Genomic DNA, 21796 nt, shown 5'->3' with positions numbered 1-21796 from the left:
CCAGTGGGTTGTAAAGTTAGGCAAGAATTCTGGACTTTGGCCGTTTTGGATATACGGATTATAAAGGGTGTCGGAAATACCGTTGAAAGTGGTAATTCCTCATTTTTCCCCCTTGGCAGCTCGGATTCTGAAGGTAATTTTGAGACCCCTGAAGTTGAAACGCCCATCAGATCACCTCTCAAGGAATCCTGTGATTCATCACTAGGATTAGCAGGACCTGGGGCCAAAACCCAAGGTAAGGAAACTTTCATTTTCTGCCTTTTCTGTTTTAAAGTTTTGAAAATGTAAACAAGGGGAGGAAAAGTACGAACTTAGAGCCATTTAAAAAGGTTTAGATTGTCTCCTTCTTGTGAAAAGGCTGTTTTAAAGCTCATGGTTTATTTGAAATGTTTGTTTTTTAGGATTGTGGTAATCAGGGGCTTTCCTCCTCAAGTAGTTTGTACACTTACAGTACGAGATTATCCTTATCAAACCTTCCTGCTGGGCCCTTCCCTTCAGCCCCTGAAAAACAAAAATGTGTGGAGGAATGCAGTGGTGGAGGTATGGTTAGGTCTGGCTTCACAAATTTCTCAGGCTAAGTAGCATTCTGCAGGGGTGTGGCTGGAAACAAAAATTATAGGTAAGAGTTGATGTTCTTTAGATAAGGAGGAATCTTAAGAGGCTGTTTCAGAATTGCTCTTCCACACAGGAATGGTGGTGAGCCCCGCAGCCCACCCAAGCAAACCCGCTGCAGAGGCTCTCTGCCGGCCCCTCAGAGCCCGTCCTGGAGCCTGCTCTTCATCTATAGAAGCTTCTGCTGTTCCACTTAATTAGTAGAAATCTTTTTTGTCACACAGCCAGTTTTGAGTAAAATTTCACCTGTCCTGATAGAATTTGCTTATCTTCTCAATAGAGTGCACTGTGATTCAGCAGTGAAAAAAGTCCTGCTCTAACACATTTAACATACAGGGGGCGATCGACCTTTTATTTACCTATTTTATTTTATTTTTTAAGATTCTGTTTGTTTATTTTTAGAGAGACGAGAAGGGAGGGAGAAAAAGAGGGAGAGAAACCTGAATGTAAGAGAGAAACATCAGTCGGTTGCTTCTCCTATGTGCCCTAACCAGGGATGGAACCGGCAACCCAGGGATGTGCCCTGACTGGGAATTGAACCAGTTACTTTTCGGTTTATGGGGCATGCCCCCAAACTGAGCCATACCAGTCAGGGTGGTAATGGACCTTTTAAAGGGTAAGCAAAATATACATGTCAGATTGTCTTAAGTATTATGGAGAAAAATGAAGCAGGGGAAGGAGGAATAGGGTGTATGGGGTAGGGGTAGGAAATGCTGAAGGGTATGTAGGAAGAGGCTTAATGATAAGGAGACTTGAGCAGAGCCCTGAAGAAAGATTGAGCGAACAGCCTTGCAGGTGCCTGGGGACAGAACCCCTCCAGCAGAGGGAATGGCACCTGCAAAGGTCTGAAACAGGATCAGCCTGTGACAGAGCGAGCGCCGCGGTAGGAGGGTAGCAGTGTGGCCGCAGGCTGGAGGACCTGGGAAGGGGCGCGTATGGCCGGAGAGGAGTGGCTGGGCAGGGAGCAGTGGTTGCTGACGTCAGCCAGGTAAGGGGCAGTCTGGGTCAGATTGTAATGGTGCTGCGGTTTGCTTTCTGCGTGAGATAGGAAGCCATTGGAGGAGGTGTTAGCTTCCTAGGGCTGCCTTCACGAAGTGCCACAAACTGGGTGCCTTAAAACAACAGAAATGTATCCTTTTACTGTTCTGATGGCTAGAAGTCTGAAATCGAGGAGTCAGTGGGGCCACACTCTCTCCGGAGTTTCCAGGGAAAAATTCTTCCTTGTCTCCTCCAGTTCCTGGTGTTGCTGGCAATTCTTGGTGTCTCTTGACTTGTGACAACACAACTCCAGTCTCTGCCTCCTTCCTTACGTGGCCATCTTCTCGATACTTGTCTGTGCCTTCACTCAGCATTCTTACAAGGATACCGCTCACTGGGCTTAGGGACCATACTAACCCAGTATGACCTCCTCCTAAGTTGGTTACATCTGCAAAGATACAATTAGCAAATACTGGGAGTTAGGGCTTCAGCACATCCTTTTGAGGGAGCCCAGTTCAACTCACAGCCAGGGCTTGGAGCACAGAGGGATTGTGCTTTGACTTCCTTTTTAAAAGTTTTGCTCACTGCTCTCTGGAGAAGGGACTCTAGGATGGATGTCCTTTTTACCACCTTTCTCTATTCCATTGTTTGCCACTGTCACCCCGGAGTGGCAGACAGAGCCAGCTCTCAGTTAGCTGGTTACCTAATTTTTTATCTGTTTATGATTTTTATGTCTCCAAATGGTTATTGTATTTTACTGTTTAGTAACTTCCTCACAGGTTGCCTGGGGAAGTCAAGTTCTCTGTGGTAGACATCACCGAGGGTGGAGCTGGGTTATTGGTGAAATACCAGCTTTTTGTGATTTGGTTTTGCTTTAAATTGTGAGCTCCATGCTGTGCCCCCCCTGCTGAGAATTGAGAATACCCTCCCGGGGTCCCAGCTCCTTTTACCATTGTTTTAGGCAGAGACCGCATGGGAACAGGCCAGTTTGTGTGTTGGAGAACTTCTGTGTGCACTTGGCTTTTTATTTGCCTCACTCAGTGCCTGAAGATGCCACTTGTTCTTCATAGCTTCCCTTTTCTTCTCTCAAGATTGGCAGGTCAGAGGGAGGTTTAAAAGCTTGAAAAGAACTTTTTTGTAGCTTTCCCATCAAATTTAAATAAAGCTCACAAGACTTGTTAAGTTCGCATTTGAAAGCCTCTTTGAATGGCCGTCAGCTTAGGCAGCCCCTTCCTCACCGTTCTGTCCGCTGGTAGTCTGATTCATCCCGACAAATTCTTTGCTAATTGAATAGTGGCCTCTATGGCCCAAGCCCAGCCCCCAGAGCCATAGAAACCCAATTGTTTGGTCCTTCCGGTGCCACTGACTCATTTTTATAAGTTTCAGTAACTTACACTCTCTTTTTCACTAAGAGTTTTCCTTCACGGACTAGGAAGACGCTGTGAAGTGGTAGTTCCTGAGGGCAGAGCAAGTGTGTGGCGCGGGTCCAGTGGGGTGGAGAGTCTGGAAAACAAGCTCTACATATTATGAAATCTGTCAACTTAGGGTCTTTGTGTAGCATGCTCTGTGGCCTGGTAGTATCCTGCCTTCTGGGGCTCTTTCTACCCAACATCCAGAGCTATGCCAGAGTCCTCTTGATGGGTTTGTCACACGTACACAGTAAAGGAACAAATACAACCAAAGCACAGGTCTGACCAGGGAAGACATGAATGGGCAAGGATTCCCAGAGAGTCATTTCAAATTGAAGTCTAATTTATGGGCCCGAATAGTTCTCTTTCTCCCCAAATTGTTGATGATTCCGCTCCTGATCCAGTTGCTCTTTCATATCTCTGTGGTCCTAGGACATGGGACGCCAGGTGCAGAGTGTATAAGCCTGTATCTTTTGGAAGGATGATTTGTGAGTTACCTAGTCAGGAGCTGGTGCTAACATGGAAAAGATCCTGGCTTCCTGGTGTATAATGGGCCTCCAGTGTGTGGACTACATCCCATATTTCATACCCGTGGCCCCCACTTCAACCTCCAGTTGATTCTTTGAACTCAGGGAAACATCTACATCTATTTTGAAGTTAATTTTATCTTTACTGGAAGTTTTTTAGGAATTTACAGTATCTGAACTCTGTAATTATTTTAAAAGATTTTATTTATTTGTTTTTAGAGAGAAGGGAAAGGAGAGAGAAAGAGAGGGAGAAAAACATGATGTGTGAGTGAAACAACGGTCCGCTGCCTCCCTCATGCCCCCAGCTGGGGATCCAGCCTGCCACCCAGGCATGTGTCCTGATTGAGAATCAAACTGGCAACCTTTTGGTCTGCAGGCCAGCACTCAATCCACTGAGCCACACCAGCCAGGGCTATAATAACTTAAAAAAAAAAAAAAAAGATTTTATTTATTTATTTTTATAGAGAAGGGAGGGAGAAAATGAGGGAGAGAAACTTTGATGTGTAAGAGGAACATTGACTGGCTGTCTCTTGTATGCCCTCAACCCGGGGCCTGGCCTGCAACCCAGGCATGTGCCCTGACTGGGAATTGAACTGGCAACCCTTCAGTTTGCAGGCTGGGGCTCAATCTACTGAGTCACACTAGTCAGGGCATATTGTAACTCTTAAGACAGAGTTGTATGCCATTCTAGAAATTAACATTGGATGAGGCTATGGGTTGGGTTGTTTTTTGTTTTTTTTAAATTGACTTGAGAGTACGAGAGAGAGACATCAATTTTGCTCTTAATTTATGCAACCTTTGCCTATTGAGATGACACTCTAACCAATTTAGCTACCCAGCCAGGGCTGTTTTGTTGTTGCTTTAGCCACAAATAGAAGCTGGTTTCAGATTAACTGGCAAAATAAAACTATAGCCAAAGAGGTTTCTTGAAAATACCTGAGTGATGGCTATATAATGTTTGCGCTGGCAGGTCTGTGTTTGCTCTTTGTCTGCTTTCCCCCACAAAGGATGTTTAAGCTGCTGCTGTTACTGTACTTTTTCTGCTGGGAGGTGTATCAGTGAGGAGACATCATCTAGGAAAGGACTTTGAAAGAGGTAAAGCCTGAAGTTCCTCCGTTTTTAAGGGAAAAGGTGATGCTCATGGACTGATTTTGTCCAGTATTTCCTTTAAACTATGAAAGTTCCATTGGCTGACCTCTGCTACCTGAGACCTCCTCTACTACACACCCACGTTTATTAACAGATTGTTACTCTTCTTTGAGAAGGAGAATTTTAATCTGTGCTGAAGCTCTGATGTGCCCTTGAAACAACTAGTTAAACCTACCCTGTTTGATGTGTTAATTAAGTGCCTAGATATTTCAAAGATATATCTAGGCTGTAGTCTTCCAAAATAGAAGGAAAGAGATGAACAGGATCAATCCACAGATAGTTTACTGCTGGGGGCCTTGTGGGGAATGCGGAGTTGTTTGCTAACCCAATTTTGGTAGTTCAGGTCTAGAACCAGCAAACTATGGCTCAAAGACCAAAGCTGGCCTGCCACCGGCTGTTACCTGTTATTTTTCTGCCCAAGAGCTATGAATTGTTTTTACATTTAAAAAAATATTTTTTTAAAAATGTTTTGTGATGGGTGAAAATTATGGAATTCAAATTTTAGGGCCCATAAATAAAGTTTTGTTGTAATGCAGCCTTACCTGTTCCTGTAGGTCTTGTGTGCGGCTGCCTTCACGCTACAGGAGCAAGGTCGAGTGCTTGGAACAAGGGCCAAATGACCACAAAAGCCTAGCAGGACAGTTTTCTGATTTAGATACAGCAATTTTGGTCAAAAATAAAAAGCTGAAGTAATTTGGGATCATGACTTTAAGAAAGTAGCAAGGCTCTCCCTTGTTGATTAGCAGGTGAACCACGGGTTCTGGGTGCTGTTAGTGCAGGCCGCTGCAGTCAGGATGGGCTTCAGACAGAGACTGCTGCGGGCTGGCTCTTGGTCTGTTTTGCAAATGGAAGTTATGTAATTGGTCCAGCAATGTACTTGATTCTCAATTGACTAAAGATCTGAGGAGATATCACAAAAGGAAATTAGGGAAGAATGGAGAGAAGTTTGGAATCATTTACTGTAAGTGCAAACATAAACTTTTAACTTTTGCTCATTAGGTGTTTTTAATGTAACTTTGGGTGTAGGATATAGTATGTTGTTGATATGGTATATTGTTGGTATGTATTGTATGGTTGGTATGGCACATTTATTGGAATGTTTTAGACTAATATGTAGGACATACAAGGAGATCTTGTTAAAATCTAAGCCTTAGATTTTGTATTCTAATGCTTTGGGTTGAATGTATAATTAAATGCTATGCAAACAATTTTCATTAGGTATACACTGATGTGTTCCAGTGGTTCTCCTAGGGGTTTAGTTCAACATCCTCTCCCTGCCCCTATCACAGGGATTGCTTTGTTAGAATTTCCTAGAAATAAGGGGGCTAATAAGGACGTTTAACATGCACCTAGTTTAACTGTTCAACCCATGTGGCTCCTTCTACAACATCCAGGCTAATGCTTTTATTTTGTTTTTTATTTTTGTTTGTGATTGACTCTTTCAAAGCGTAAATTTGTATATTATATTGTTTTATATTATCGTTAGATGTTTAAGGCTTGAAAACTTGAGCAGCATGATACAATTCTACCCTCCCCCCCCCCCCCCCGCCACGAATTTAATGTTTTGAGCTCTCAACTTGGAGGTTCCCACTGGTTAGTAAATGGGATCAGAGCCATGTTTCTTTGCTTTTCACCTTATCCCAGTGTAAGTGAGCCGTAGAGAGCACCTCTGCTACTGCATGGTGCTGCACCTAAGGAGAATGTCTTGGGGGAAGAGTATTGTGTTTTTAGCAAAGACCTCAGAGAGTACAGGATCACAGTGTTGGAATAAAAAAACTCAGGGGCAAGGGCCAAGTCAATCTGCCGAAAGTAGAGATTTTATAACTATCAAAGATGTATTTTTCTTTTAAGATGATAGTACATTTAAGAACTTTTTACAAAATATTACAATGATTAAACTCATTTCAAACTCGCCCAGTTTTGAGCTTACCTAAGCATCAAATAAAGCAATGTAGCTTTCCCGAATAGTTCTTGGTTGTGGAGGCATTTTCTGTGTGTCTGTCTGGTGGTGGAGAGGGGGCAATCCTTCTCAAATTGTGCTGTTACCATTTAATACTCTACCAAAAAATGGATGTGGCCTAAAACCCTTTAAACATTTCGATTAAAGAGTAGTCATAGTGACTCTTTCAAGTGACCAGCAGTACTGTTCATAGGAAGGCCTGGAGGTAGTCATTTGTCACAGCCTCTTAAACTTAGATTAGTGCTGGGAAGATCATGGTTTATCCACCCAAAACAGTGGGGATTTGATAACTGAAGGTTGCTAAATTGTCCAATAATTGTTAAAAGTTGGGTCTAGAAAGAGATTGCATGTATATGAACCTAATTTTGAGTTCACACAAACATGATTGGATTCCCAAGGGTCAGACTGGTACTGGCCAAACTCAAGGGAATAGTAACCAAATGGAGTATTTCATTAATACATAGAAAAAAAACTAAGTTGACAGTTCCCTTTGGCAGAAACAAATATTCTCCAGGTACCCTCTTTCCTATGTCATTGCTGGAAATATAACAACAAATTATTGATCTCCAGCTTTCCCACTATAAGAACTCTCACCTAGAAGACCACTAACCTTCTGTTTTAGCTGTATTTATTGGATGTCTTGGAAACAAGTTGTAGTTTTTTTTTTATATCATCTAATTTTATTTTTATAACAATGATGCTATAAGACAGGACACACGTAATTTCCATTCCACAGGTAGCAAGAAGCCAGGGCCTTTACTGCCGGTAGTCGAGTGGGGTATTAAATTCAGCTTTTAAGATCATGGACCCAGTGTTCTTATTATATAGCTTCTCTCCCCAGGGAATGTGTGAGCCTCTCTCTTCACTGACTGAACAGAAGACTTCTAACAGGAAAAGGAAATAAAGATACTTAAAAGTGCTGCCAGAACAGTGTGATGGGGGAAGGCATCCTCTTAAGTATTCTTCTAAGTAATAGGTTAAAAAAAAAAATTCAGCAGAGGATACATCTTCCACATCTGTTAACTTGGTATATATAATATATGAACTATAAAATATATTGTAGGAATTCTGACATGAGACATTTGGAAGTTTACAGCACCATTTAGATAGAGTCAGAAACAAACAAACAAACAAACAAAAAAAAATATATATATATATATGTAGCATCACTGGGTAAGCAGTGCTGTGGATTGAAAACATTTTGCTTCCTTAGTGCATAGCTTAAGCTCCTCAATGAGAAATAAAGAGGAAATGGACACATTGAGTAATAGGTTTTGCTTCCTTCTCCTTCTGTGAGTCATACGTGGGTGAGCAGAGGCAGGTGCTTGACGGCGGGTACAGACTCCTGGGACTCTGCGCCTGTATTGCGGTAGGAAGAGGTATTTCTAAGAGGCTGAGTGAGTTCTCTGTTGCTGCATCGCAGGTTACTCCAAAACTTATTAGCAGCTTAAAACAAAAAGCCATTTATTATCTCACATAGCTTTCACAGGTCTGGAATTTGGAAGCAGCTTAGCTGGGTGGCCTGGCTCAGGGTTACTTGAGAGAACACAGTCACGATGACAGCCGGGACTGTCGACATCTGAGGACCCTCTCCTCAGGTGGCTTGCCATGCCTGGCAAGTTAACGCTGGCTGTTGGTGCGAGGCCTCACTGCTTCCCCGTGTGGGTGGACCCCTCGCTGTCAGTGTGATGACTGAAGTGTTCTTCTAGCCTGGCAGCTAACTGCCCGCAGAGTGGGTGCTCCAAGAGCAAGATGAAAGTTGCAGTGTCTTTTATGACTCAGCCTTAGAAGTCACTCTCTATTATTTCCATAATATCCTTTTGCTCACCAGGTCAGTCCAGGGATGTGAATGCCAAGAGGTGGGACTCATTGGGGGCCATCTTGAAGGCTCTCTACCTCAAGGCCCTTTTCTACTTAAGCACACGCACATGCGCGCGTGCACCCCCCCCCCCCCGAAGGGTGTAATTTCAAAGTCTGTGAGGTTTTCTCATTACTTGCTTCCTTTGGGCCATCTTCACTGCCCCTTCTTGCTGCCCCTTTTCTTAGAGTGCAGGAGCAGAAGAGGCAGGACAATGACGAAGCCTTTAGCCAGGGCCCCTCTCCTATTTTGCTAGGTATCTCATGTGCTCCATGTACTGGCCACAGTTGCTGTCTGGAGGTTTCTGTCTTGCTGCCTCTTTCTTTATCCTGCACTGGCTTCCCAGCTCTGTGTAGGCGGTTGCTACTTTGTGAGAGAGGCAGCTGATATTTTGAATTCTCCAGTAATTATTTCTGAAGAGATGCACATTATGGTCGTTTGGCAGCCACAGAGCGAAGTTACACAATTTCAGATCTCTGCAAAGGAGGCCCGCCTGGCAGCACGTGCTCTTTCTCCCCTTGCTCTTCTGTGACAGTAGCTTGGGGATGTAGAAGTCCTGTGGGGAGGGCCCTCCATGGTTTCTGTCTGTGGTAGGGGGTTTCTACTCTCTTTGAAATGTAACGTCAAGCAAATCCTCCTCTGGAGAAGGCTTTGGCTTCCTGATAGACAGATACTTCATGAATAGCGGGCCCCGCATTCTTACCTTCTTGTAATCTTGGCCTTCAGAGGACAAAGTTTGGCTCTCTTTTTAAATAAAATAGAATATGGTGCTGGTTTGGAAATTTGAAGTACTTCTTAATTCTTAGTGCCAGCCTTTTCAGTTTATCAAGTGGCTTTCCAGATGATTCTTTACCTGTGGAGTCTTATGTTTTAGAGTGAGCCTCTCTCTGGAGCTAGAAGGTTATCTCCTCTCTTAGGAGAACAGCATGGCACCTGGAGCCCTGTCTCTTCCAAGAAGCAACAACCCCCCAACCCCTGACCTTCAAACCTTAGTTCCTGGGTAATGTTTTAGTTTGATTTTTGTTAGAGGGTGGGGAGGAGGAGGTTTGGACAGTTATTTTATTTTTAAAAATATTTTATTTATATATTTTTAGAGAGAGAGGAAGGGAGGGAGAAAGACGAAAAGAAACAATGTGATTGGTTGCCTCTTGCACGTCCCAGCAGGGGCCTGGCCTGCAATCCAGGCATGTGCTCTGACAGCAAATTGAACTGGTGATCTTTTGGTTTGCACGAGGATGCCCAACCCACTGAGCCACAGCAAGCAGGGCTGGACAGTTAGTTTATTATCTGGGTTGGGTCAGGGGTGTGTGTATATGTGTGTTGATGTTGTTTTTATGCTTTAAGTATTAGCATCTCAAAATTCTGGCATACTAAAGAGCATGTTCTGCCTTTTCCTGCTTTGACTCACCCACTTGGAACCCTGACCTGAGGTCCTAGTGGTTGTCAGATGAATGTGAGCTTTGCAGCCCACACCCTTATGTTCTACCTAGACTTCCTGGAAAAGGCCTTCTTGTCCTGTGATCTTGTCACTGGACGGTACAGTGCTCACTTTCACTCCATTTTTAAATTGATTGATTTTAGAGAGAGAGAGGAAGGAGGGGGAGAGAGAGAGATCCATTTGTTGTTCCACTTACTTATGCATTCATTGGTTGACTTCTGTGTGCCCTGACCTGGGATCGAGGCCGCAACCTTAGCGTATCAGGATGATGCTCAAACCAGCAGCGCTACCTGGCCAGGGTCACTTCAACTCCATTTTAAGGTTGATGCCCTTGACTAAGTGGCCAAGAACACACATATATACAATGTATTTCAGTTTGGGGGGGAATCAGTGGGACTGGGAACTCAGAGGCATGAAACTGAAAAAAAACCTCAAACCTGCCTAAATCTTAATATGTACCTGATTAGCAGTCTCCTCAGGGCAGACAACTAGCAGAAAGGGTGGCACAGTGTCAGAAGCACAATTGTTTCCCTCTGAAGCCCTTGATTCAAACCTGGGAGAGCAAGGGGTGGGAGGGCAAGACCAAGCATCTGTTTAAAGAAGAAAGGGTCTTCAGTGGGAAGGGGTCAGCTGAAGGACAAAAGCTGAACCTTTACAGCTGTTGTGTAAAGCTGAATGGCTTTATCACAACTTATACATACTTTTTTTCCTGTATAAAAAACTATAATCATATGAGAAGGGACTCATTTATGTATCAGGCCTTCCCTGGGCAGTGGGCAGTGCGCACTGGCTGAGCATCAGCTCTGGTTTGGGGGCTTGGTTTTTGCTCTGGGGTAAGAAGGAGACAGAGCAGGAGGTCCCCACAGGGCTCACAGTCTGGAGGGAGCTAGTGCCTTCTATTTCCCAGACTTCTTGGTTTCCCCAGACACGGTAGCAGCAGTTAGGTAATTTTCACAGCAACTTAGCAAGGGAATATGTGAGGGAGGCCTTGGAAAAAGACAAATGTTAAAAGTTAGAATAAAAAAACCCTACCTCCCAAACAACAGGAAAACACAAAAGCCTGACTTCTGCTCAAGGTGGAGGCGTAGATAAACACACTTTGCCTCCTTGTGCAAGCACAGAAGGAAGTACAACTAGACCTCAAAACAAATAATACCCAGAACTGTCAGATAATTGAGCTGTATGGAAGTCCAACAACCAAGGATTTAAAGGAACCACATTCATCAAGATGGGTAGGAGGGGTGGAGACACGGAGATGGGCGGAGGGGTGCAGAGACACGTGTGCTGCAGAGATGGCGGTGGTAGCTCAGCAGGCAGTCACATAGTCACATGTGATAGATTAAAATTGGGAGGGATACCTTGGGAGTGAGCAATCCCAGCCCCAGGCCAGAGCATACAGCCCAGGGTTCCAGCACCCAGAAGATAAGTCCCCATAACTTCTGGCTATAAAAACTAGTGAGGGTTGGGGCAGCGGAATAATCTGCCAGATTTTCAGGGGACTCCGCTTAAAGGGACGGTGTGGTCTTAAAACATATGCAGACCCCTCTGGGATTCAGCACCAGGGCAATAGCTGGAAGGACATCAGTCACACAGGGTGAGTGCCAGGCAGACCTCTAGAAGCCAGGCAGTGGCATTGTCCCCTCTCTGAGTCCCCCTCACACGCAGAGCCACAAAGCAGGGAAGGAGGTTGCCACACCCTAGTGATTACCTAAGGATCTACCCCACACAATTTACAAGTACCTTTTCTACAGTAAGCCACACTACTAAGACGAGTCAAAGAAACTCTACCTAATACACAGAAACAAACACAGGGAGGCTACCAAATTGAGGAGACAAAGAAATATGGCCCAAATGAAAGAACAGATCAAAACCCAGACAAAGAACAAAATGGAGATAACCAACCTATCAGATGAAGAGCTCAAAACACTGGTGATCAGGATGCTCAAAGAACTGATTGAGTACAGCAAGAAAATAAAAAAGACCCAGGAAGAAATGAAGGTTCCACTAAGTGAAATAAAGAAAAATCTACAGAGAACCATTAGTGGAGGGGATGAAGCTGGGATTCAAGTCAACGATTTGGAACATAAGAAATAAGCATTCAACCAGGACAGCAAGAAGAAAAAAGAATTAAAAAAACAAGATACCTCTGAGACATCTCCAAACATACCAACTTCCAAATCATAGGGATGCCAGAAGGAGAAAAAGAAGAGCAAGAAATGGAAAACTTACTTGAAAAAATAATGAAACTTCCATAATTTGGTGAAGAAAGTCGACATACAAGTCCAGGAAGCACAGAGTCCCAAACAAGTTGGACCCAAAGAGGACCACACCAAGATGCATCATAATTAAAATGCCAAAGGTTAAAGATAAAGAGAGAATCTTAAACGCAGCAAGAGAAAAAGCAGAGTTACCTACAAAAGAGTTCCCATAAGACTGTCAGCTAATTTCTCAAAAGAAACTCTGCGGGCAAGAAGGGACTGGCAAGAAGTATTCAAAGTGATCAAAAGCAAAGACCTACAACCTAGATTACTCTATCCAGCAAAGCTATCATTTAGAATCGAAGGGCAGATCAAGTGCTTCCCAGAGAAGGTAAAGCTAAAGGAGTTCATCATCACCAAGCCATTATTACATGAAATGTTAAAGGGACTTATCTAAGAAAAAGAGGAAGATCAAAACTATGAAAACTATGAACATTAAAATGGCAACAAATTCTCAACTATCAGCACTTGAATCTTGAAAAAAACAAACAAAGGAAACAACTAGAACAGGAACAGAATCATAGGTATGGGGACCATTTAGAGTGTTATCAGCTGGGAAGGGGAAGGGGGAGAAAATGTGTAGGGATTAAGAAGCATAATTGGTAGGTACAAAATAGACAGGGGGAGGTTAAGAATAATATAGGAAATGGAGAAGCCCCAAAACTTACATTCATGACCCATGGACATGAACTCAAGGGCAGATTGCCAGAGGGAATGAGGGGGGTAACAGGTGGAGGGGGGCAAATGGGGAAAATTGGGACAACTGTAACAGTATAATCAATAAAATATATTAAAAAATATGAAAGCCCTTTGAGCTTAACAATTGTCATATCTCTAAGATGATTCATATACATGGCTATATCTGTTACAGGAGAGAGGAGTGATGTCATTTTTTTCACCTCCTTATTTTGTAAGTAGAATTTATCTAGCACATTGTAGGCTACCTCAAGAGAAATTTAAAATCCCAAATTGATGTGATGGTGAGACCTACCACCTCTCTCAAGTATGTGTCCCTACAAGTGACACACATAAGAGACTATTTAAAGCATTTTCTGAAATGTAAGTCTGTGGTGTGGTAGAGCATTGTATTAGATATTTCAGGATACTGCTGCTGTTCTTTTATCCTCTGGGCCTCCATATTCTTTAAAAACAAAACAAAACAAAACTATTTTATTGACATAAAATTCACTTGCCATACAGTTCACCCATTTAAAGGAACTCTACAGTTCAATGGTTTTTAGTATAGGAATAGAATTGTGCAACTGTTGCCTCTGTCTCCTGTTTAGAGCATTTTATCACCGCTCAAAGAAACCCTTCCCCATTATCAGTCACCTCCCCCCACCCCCATTCTACCCTCCAGTACTAGGCTACCAATACTTTGTGTCTCAATAGATTTGCTTATTCTGGACATTTCATATAAACATGCAGTCTTTTCTGACTGGCTCTGTTCACTTACCACAATGTTTTCAATGCTTATTTTGTTGTAATATGTATTAGTACTTCATTCCTTTTTATTGTCAATTAATACTCCACTGTGTGGATATGCCACATTTTGTTTACGCATTTTTCAGTTTATGAACATTTGGGTTATTCCCACTTTGGGGGCTATTATGAATAATACTGCTGTGAATATTTGTGTTCGAGTTTTTGCGTGGAGGTATGTTTTTATTTCTCTTGGGTATATACCTAGTAGTGGAATTGCTGGGCTATATGGTAACTATTTCTAACATTTTGAGGAATTGTCAAACTTTTACAAAGTTATTGCACCATTTATTCCTACCAACGGCATATGAGGGTTTCTGTTTCTCCACGTCTTTGATAACATGTGTTGCTATCTATCTGATTGTAGCCACCTTAGTAGGCATAGAGTGGTATCTTGTGGTTTTGATTTGATTTGGTTTTGATTTGGAATTTCCCTAATGGCTAACAGTATTGAACATCAATTCATGTACTTGTTGGCTGTTCATAAATCTTTTTTAGCAAAATGTTTATTCAGATTCTTTGCTTACTTTTTAATTGGGTTGTTTATCTTTCTGTATTGAATTATAAAAGTAGTTTATGTATTCTAGATACAAGTTCTTTATTAGATATATGATTGTCAATGTTTTCTATTCTGTGGCATGTTCTTTATTTTTAAGGGCATCATTTGAAGTGTAAAAATATTTTAGTTTTGATGAAGTTCATATTATCTATTGGTGTCATACCTAAGAAGACTTTGCCTAACCAATGGTCTTGGGAGAAGTAGAGGTGGAACACGTTGGAGTTGGAAATAAAAACCCTATGGTGAAATGGAGACAAGAGAAATGGGTAGAATGGGATTAGGTTTTGAGTAAGAAGAGACTTTTGTGTTTACTAAGAAGGATTCTGGGCTTCTGAATATAGTTTTAAGTCTTTATATGTTTAAATTGAATAAAGACACACACTTTACACGTTGTTCCTTTCTTTGCTTTTTCCCTATAATGTGTCTTTGAGATCCTTCTGTATTAGCTCATAGAGGTCTACTTCACTGTTAACACTCCTATAGTATTCCAGTGTTATGTTGCACCTTAAATTATCTGTCAGTCTCTATGATACTTTATAATAGGACCAAAATAAGGGTAAGAACCCACGCTTAGGTGAACATCCTCATTCTTGTACATGGGTGTGTTCAGCCCTCTTTGTGTGCATAATTAAAATAAATTCCCAGCAGTGGAATTGATGAGTTAAAGAATCAGTTCATTTAGATATTGGTAGGTATTGCTAAATACTTCCTGAAAGATTCCCACGATACACGTTTCCTTGGAACATGAGATGTATGAGAGTGTCTACTGGCCCCCCTTGTCTAGAAGCTGTTGCTGAGTATCACTGATATTTTAATTTTTACAAATCTGACAAGTTAAAAATGGTATTTTGTTTATTCATTGTATATGAATTGAAAGTGAGCATAGATTTCAAATATGTTTTGATCATTTTTTTTAATTGCTTGCTTGACTTTATCACATACAGAATTTGTTCATTTTAGTCAATTAAAGGCACCAGGGACAGTATTATTTTGTGAAGGAAATGAGGAGGAGGAGTTATGGTCTGCTTGCTCACTCCCTCCAGTTTGTAAAGTCCTTAAGACACAAAAATCTCTGTGTGTTCTCTTTAATTCTCCTTTTGATTTTATGAGGTTTTGTTTGTAAAGTGCTGTCATGCCTGACAACAGTAGTCAGTACTCGACTTCCTCCCTTTTCTTTCTCCACATTGTTTTTTCACTTTACACCAGCTTTTGTGGGAAGCAGCTCATCTGGTGTCTGGTGATGATGACTCCAGTGTTTCCTGCCCGTCCGGTGTGTGAGCCTTCCCACCAGGGCCTCGCAGTGCCTGACCTCTGAGTGGGGCCAGCCCAAGGCAGGCCACGGTCACTGGGAAGGCTAGCAATTTAGGTTCCCCTTCAAATCAATGTATTTTAAATATCTAGTTGTTACAAGAGGAGAAGAGCTTCGTGTAGGCAAAAAGAGGATTAATGGTCTGCAGACTTAGGCCAGATTTTGGTTCTCCTCTGACCACATGACTTCACTCAACACCACAAACCTGAACCACCCTCCAGACAAGGAAGTTACTTTCTGAAGTTTGTCCTAGGGTTTGATTCTCTGCCCAGGGTGGTCTGCTCAAGTCCCTTCCTGCCACACACAGTGTACTGATGAGACCATATCCCCCTCCAGCGTTCACTTGATGTTTGTTTAGTGTCCCTCAAGTTCGCCCTTCAGTCCAGTCTTAATGTCAACATGTGCGAAGTAAGGTGACTGAGTTTTGTTTAAACAAACCTATTTGAATTTGAGTTTTAGTGAGTGTTCCCGTCTCAAGGATTTAGTCCACACTTAAAATGGCCTAAACCAGCACTTGGAACACATTCCTTTTGAATGTTCTCAGTCAGCCTCCTGGGAGCGGCGGCTCCTGAATGGGAAGCTGTGGATTTGGTGCACCGTGGAGTGCTCTCACATCAGTTCTCACTGAGTTTCAGAGTCTTCATGGGCCCCTGAAAATTTATCTAAGGTCCCTTCCTAAATTACAATAATCGACATTGATTTTCATGTTTTGGTTCTGAGATTTTGTTTTAAGGCTTCTGCCCTAGAGTCAGACCTTGTATCTTAAATTTGGATTCCAGATGTTATTGGTGGATTTTGAGGTTAGGAAGAGGCCAGGCTGTATGTCTGTGCCAGACAAGAAGCCTGCTTAAATGTTGGCAGCTTTCTCACTTTACCGTTCAGGTATTTAGAAACCCATAAAGGGGACCTTCTGTAGCTAAAGAACAGAAATGATAGATTTAAAAGGAGCTTGCAGACAGTGTTTCACCAAAAAGTTAAAATCCCAGGGGAAAAAGTCACGCATGCCAGAATATAATGCCAAATTTGAAGTAATGCACATTGTTTCCCAAGTGGTTGCTGTTTTATATCTTCTAAAGTGAGATTGTCCGTGTGAAGGCAACTAGTCAGTAGGTCCTCAGTACATGTTAGCTGAATACTTTCTGAGTTTCAAATATTTTTTGTGATAATGGCATTTCCCCTCTTCTAAGGTTTTCAAGGTTTTTCATAAACTTGTTATTTTAACCCAGTATATTTTCACTATACTGGAGTACAAACCAGAATGTCAAATTGTTATCTCAGTCTTTAAATTTTTGGCACTTCACGCCTTTTCTTATAAAAGGAGGGAAGAATTTCTTTTCTGCAGGCAAATAGTCTATATCCTGAATAAGCATAAAAGACATCTGCTGTTTTAGAGCATCCATGGGCGAATCACACAACCTTTTAGATTTATGGGAGGCTGGTAATGGAAAGGAAGAGTTTCGTTCACAGCAGCAAATGTGAGAAGTGGAAATGTTGGTCTATTTTTGGATTTCTTCTGTGTTTGCTTTGAATTCATCTACTGATCTAATCTTTCTGTTCACCCAGCCACCGGGCACTGCTGTGCTGTCAGACTCATCAGACTCATTCCAGGGAGAGAGTTTCGCAGTGCCCTGGAGGAAGGTTTTCAGGGAATACAGGATTTTTGTGAAAATGGAAGGACGAATAGAAGTGGGTTAGTTACACAACAGTGTTTTCAGATTAAAAACAGGGACTGACAGCTGTGGCTAGAACTCTGCTGGAGGGTTGGGAACTGGAGCCTACTGAGAACGGGTGTTTCACTTCTCCCAAAAGGTTACCCATGGTGTGATACTTGAAGGTTAGGTTCTGCTTTAAGGCAGCACGTAGGTCTGTGGGGTCAGTTGGGACTTACCAATTTAGACTGTAAATGAAAAATAGTTGACTCAAACATACCTTTTTGAGTTACGTGATTAATTTGTTTTCTTGTTCTACGTCTCACGACTCCCAAAACCGGTTTCAGTCAATGAGCAATCCTCTCCCACCACTCCCTCCCGCCCCATCAGTGCCTTCTGCTGGTGACTGAAGATGTAGACCAAGGTGGGGTCCGCAGTGATGAGGTTAGGACTGGGCGAGCTCTCTTACCGGGCACCTGGCCTGAGCTGGCAGAGGAATGCTGGGGTTGGGTGTCTTCTTGGTGGAGCTTCTCTACTGTCTGCTCAGGAGGGGACTGAGTTCAGATGAGGGGCGTGTGTTTTCCTTCCCCATGCCGCCGTGGTAGGTGGCACGCTTTTTGATACAGAAGGTAAAATCCTTTAGTCCTTAGAGCTGTAACGTGGAAGCCACTGACCAATTCCAGTCATAAAGGGGTTATGTAAAAAGATGTGTGAGTACTTTCCAGAACTATTCCAGTGATAACTCATCTTTTTGATCCTGGATTTGGATCAGGAAGTAGGATTAGAGGTTCATCTCTGAGTTTCCTTTAAAATGATAATAACCAGCTTATTTGGTTTTTGCTGCTACGTTATTGTTATTTCAAGTATGTAAGTCAGGAAAGCACTATCTTAGTTTGTGCTTTAAAGAAATAACTTCATTACACCTTCCCAATTAAAGCTGTCCTGATAAGACCCCAAGTAAAAAAGAATCTTCATTTTTTTTACAAGTGATGTGAGAGAATTCCTGGCCCAATTTAGAGAATGCTTCTAAAGAAAAAATAACTTTATTGTTTTATGATTTCTGCCTTAATGACATAAGGGCTATTTGTTTTTAAAGCCATTTCTATATCTGCTTTTTCAAATTAGTTTTTTTTTTTTTTTTAATTTGGGTCTTTTAGTTTTTAAGTCTACAGAGAAGTTTTTCTGAGTTGTCCATGTGGGTTCTCCATTTACTTTTGAAATAGATTGATTATTAAAATGCAGTTCTGGGAAAGAGGGAGCACTTGTTTGTAGCATCCAAAAATTAAAATCTGCTTGCTGTGAAATTCGGACCCTGAAACTGTCCAGCAGCGCCTGGGGGCTGTGCCGATGCCAGGCTGACCCCCGTACCTCAGCGGTCAGTGTCTAAAGTTTCTTCCAGACCAGTCGTGTTAACTTATAGAAGTCTAACATCACATCAGCATGCTTTGCAGTGTACCCATAATCTATTTAGCCTTTTCCTAAGTAGCTCTGTTATTATTATTTGTATAACTTGGAGAGTTAAGTACACATATTCAGTTTGGAATGGGGAGATTCATTTTCGGGTGTATTACTGGCTCTTCCTTTTGAGGCTACGCTGCCATACTTGCCTAACCTTAAAGATGCTCAAGAAAAGCAAGGAGGGAAGAGCCTACTATTTGTCTGTGTGGGTTCAGCAAGCAAAGAATGTTTACCGATGCCAACAAGATAATTCTTTAATAGATGACTTGTGTGTTTTATTTTAGACTCACAAGAAGCTGATGAACAGCTGATAGCAGAAGTGGTTGAAAAATGTTCACCTGAGACTTGTTCTAGACCCTCAGAAAATGAAGTATCACAGCAAGCTATCGATTCTTACTCAGTCAAGGATTTCAAAGAAGAACCTGAACATGATATTAGCAAAATTTCAGTAGTGAGGCCATTTTCCATAGAAATCAAGAACTCCACGGAAGCCCCGGCAGCTCTCGGAACGGAAGCGGTGTATGGCTGTGTGACAGCTATCCCGGGCCAGGCCCTGCCCTCCGGCCCTCCAGAAGCCATTCAGGACGAGGCGATGACAGAAAGCACCATGGGGGTTACGACGGAGGCTTCCACCGAAGCCGATCTGAAGAGCGGGAGGTCCTGTCTGGAGCCAGTGCCCAGCAGAAGCAAGCTAAGAAAGCCCAAGCCCATCTCTTTGAGGAAGAAAACAGCCGGCGAGTTCTCAGAAAATGAAACTTCTGTGGGGGGCATGCCTCTCCCCCAGACGTCCTATGCTGATGAAATGAATGGGAACACAAATCCTTTGCTAGAAGATGCCAGGATCCCAAAATCTGCCCCTGACGTTCAGGAAACATCAAGCAGCACTCCCAGTAGCGACACCAATGATTCGGGGGTTGAGCTGCTGGAGGAGTCGAGGAGCTCACCTCTGAAGCTCGAGTTTGATTTCACAGAAGATGTGGAAAATGTAGAGTCCAGGAGAGGCCTCCCAAGAAAACTTGGCAGGAAACTGGGTAACAAACTGACTCCCAAGGTACAGAAAGATGGCGTCAGTAAGCCAGTAGGCGCCAAAAGTGCAGAACCGCCTCCGGAGCCGGCTGCAGGCGACACTCCTGTCTCCCGGGCGTCTTCTAAGCTTGATCCTAGTCAGTGGGATTGCCCCGGCACCAGCCCCTCTGGGGGCCAGTCCGCACTGCAGAGCTCCCCTCCCCTCTCCTCCAAGGGCTCCTACCACTTGGATGAATCCTTGGATCCCTTTAAACCAACTACAGCTTTAACAAACAGTGACTTTTGTTCTCCTGCTGGTAATCATGTTAATGAAATCTTAGACTCACCCAAGAAGGCAAAGTCGCGTTTAATAACGTGAGTGGTGACGGGTGTGGGGGTTGTGTTTTGTGTACACGCTAAACGTTGGACAGCCGGCTTCTCGGGGGTTTGGAACTGAAGTCGCCTTTGAGGTGCAGTTGGGCAGACACAAAGCTTACAGCTTTACATGGCAGTCTCCACTATTTTGAAGCAAACTCTTGTGTGGAATCTCAAGTACTAGAGATTTCCTTTTTAGGTGTCTGCCTGGTTTTGGAATCCTCAGCCTATTCAGCTGAGCTCTTTCCCACCCCATGCCCCCTCACCATTCACCTTGGGTACTTTTTTCCTGTTTTTGTTTTTGTTTTTGTTTTTTAAATGGCACAGGATAGGCAGGTAGAGATTTGATGGTTTTCAGAAATTCTGTCTGGGCTGTCAGGAATCGTTTTATATAGAATTCAGGGGTCATATTAGCCACCATCTCCTTATGGATAAAACAAAAAAATTCCAAGCCTACAGCTTACCTGCCATGTAGCAAGAACTTGTAGGAAATGGTCCAAAAGGGTCTTAAAGAAGTTTTTCACTTAAAACAGAAAGCTGTGATTTTTGTTGAAAACAGACCACTAAAAGTTGGTGAGAATTCTTACATCTTTATGGTTTAGCTTCTGGTTCCATCAGCAAGGAGGTGAATTGCCAATGAGGATCAAGAATACTTTAAAGGGTGACATAAATCTGACTAAATTAGTCTTTTGTTGTGTGGTGTGGCACCTCCTCCAACCCCACTCCTGGCCCCAGGAAATCTGGAGCCACTTTTGCAAGGTTCTTGGGGTTCTCACAGTGATGACCTGAGGCTACAGTCCACGTGAAGTTTTAGCTTAAATTTGTTACAGGGTTACCTCATCCCAAAACTTGAGTGATGGCAATATACCCCTTTGTGACATTTTGCTAAAAATTAAATATAGAGAAAGGACAGTGACCAAGAGGGTAAAATATGAAAAGGGAGGATGAAAAGAAATACCATAGTTTTAGTTGTCACCATAGATCAGTATGGAAATAATTTTTAACATTACTAATGGCTTCAAGAAAAATGCTGGATGGCTTGGTGAATTACACAAAAGGGAAAGGTGTAAAGAGCTGAAGGTATCGATCAGGACCAAGACACCTGAGCAATGTAGGAATCAGGCCCTCAGCAACTTCAGAGTGTCTCGGGGAACAAAACGGCTTTGGCAGTTGCTGATCTGTTCTTTGATTATGTATGAGCAGTTAGATGGTTGCTGAAGAATATGACTGATCAGATGTCCTCACAGTGCTCTTCGGGGGCTAAGGTTAGTTACCGTTGTCTAAGGCAGGGCCTAGGGTCATTGCCTTGGTGCTTCCTGCTGTGGGGTGGCCTATATATGGGGTGCTTCTGCCCAGCAAGTCTGGAGCCCCCCTTTCAGTTACATGTTGAAGGCCTGTGGCCAGTGCCTTCCTGGGAGATAATAAATCTGGGCTGAAGGGGGGAAATGTATCCCACATCTTATTTTCAGTAGCAGGAAGCACCCTCTCTTGAGTCCTACTACCCTCACCTTGGTAGCATTTTCCTCATGTTTTTGGTGAATGAACTTCTTGATCTAATATACCTTACAATTTTTTTTTTTTTTTAACTCCGTGCAATCAACACTCTTGTCTCTGAGAAGGGTGCTTGACCTCTGTGGAACTCTGAGATTTTGTTTAGCAAACCCCTTCATTGGTAGGAAAGACTGAAAATATATGTGTGATGGTAGAATCTAGTTGGGAGTTAGAAGTTCTGTTAGGTTACTTGTGTGACTTTTTTAAAGATGTATATAG

At 42.8% G+C, this 21796-nt stretch overlaps 1 protein-coding gene across 11 annotated transcripts in view; it reads left to right on the top strand.

Moving 5' to 3' along the window:
• Positions 1–21796, top strand: part of TACC1 (transforming acidic coiled-coil containing protein 1) — a 93793-nt gene that overhangs the window by 47170 nt on the left and 24827 nt on the right. For 9 of the 11 annotated variants that reach the window (XM_054565996.1, XM_054565995.1, XM_054565994.1 and 6 more), the window contains 2 exons: positions 120–235; positions 18931–20026. The exons of the other annotated variants lie outside the window; for them this stretch is intronic. In XM_054565996.1, the coding sequence (XP_054421971.1) occupies positions 120–235; positions 18931–20026 (1212 nt within the window). The remainder of the gene's footprint in view (positions 1–119; positions 236–18930; positions 20027–21796) is intronic. 11 annotated transcript variants of the gene reach the window in all.

The sequence above is a fragment of the Pteronotus mesoamericanus genome, unplaced genomic scaffold, assembly GCF_021234165.1.
Source record: "Pteronotus mesoamericanus isolate MK-2021 breed Mesoamerican mustached bat unplaced genomic scaffold, CSHL_Meso_final contig_169, whole genome shotgun sequence".
NCBI classification, from domain to species: domain Eukaryota; kingdom Metazoa; phylum Chordata; class Mammalia; order Chiroptera; family Mormoopidae; genus Pteronotus; species Pteronotus mesoamericanus.
This window is presented reverse-complemented; position numbering and strand designations above follow the sequence as displayed.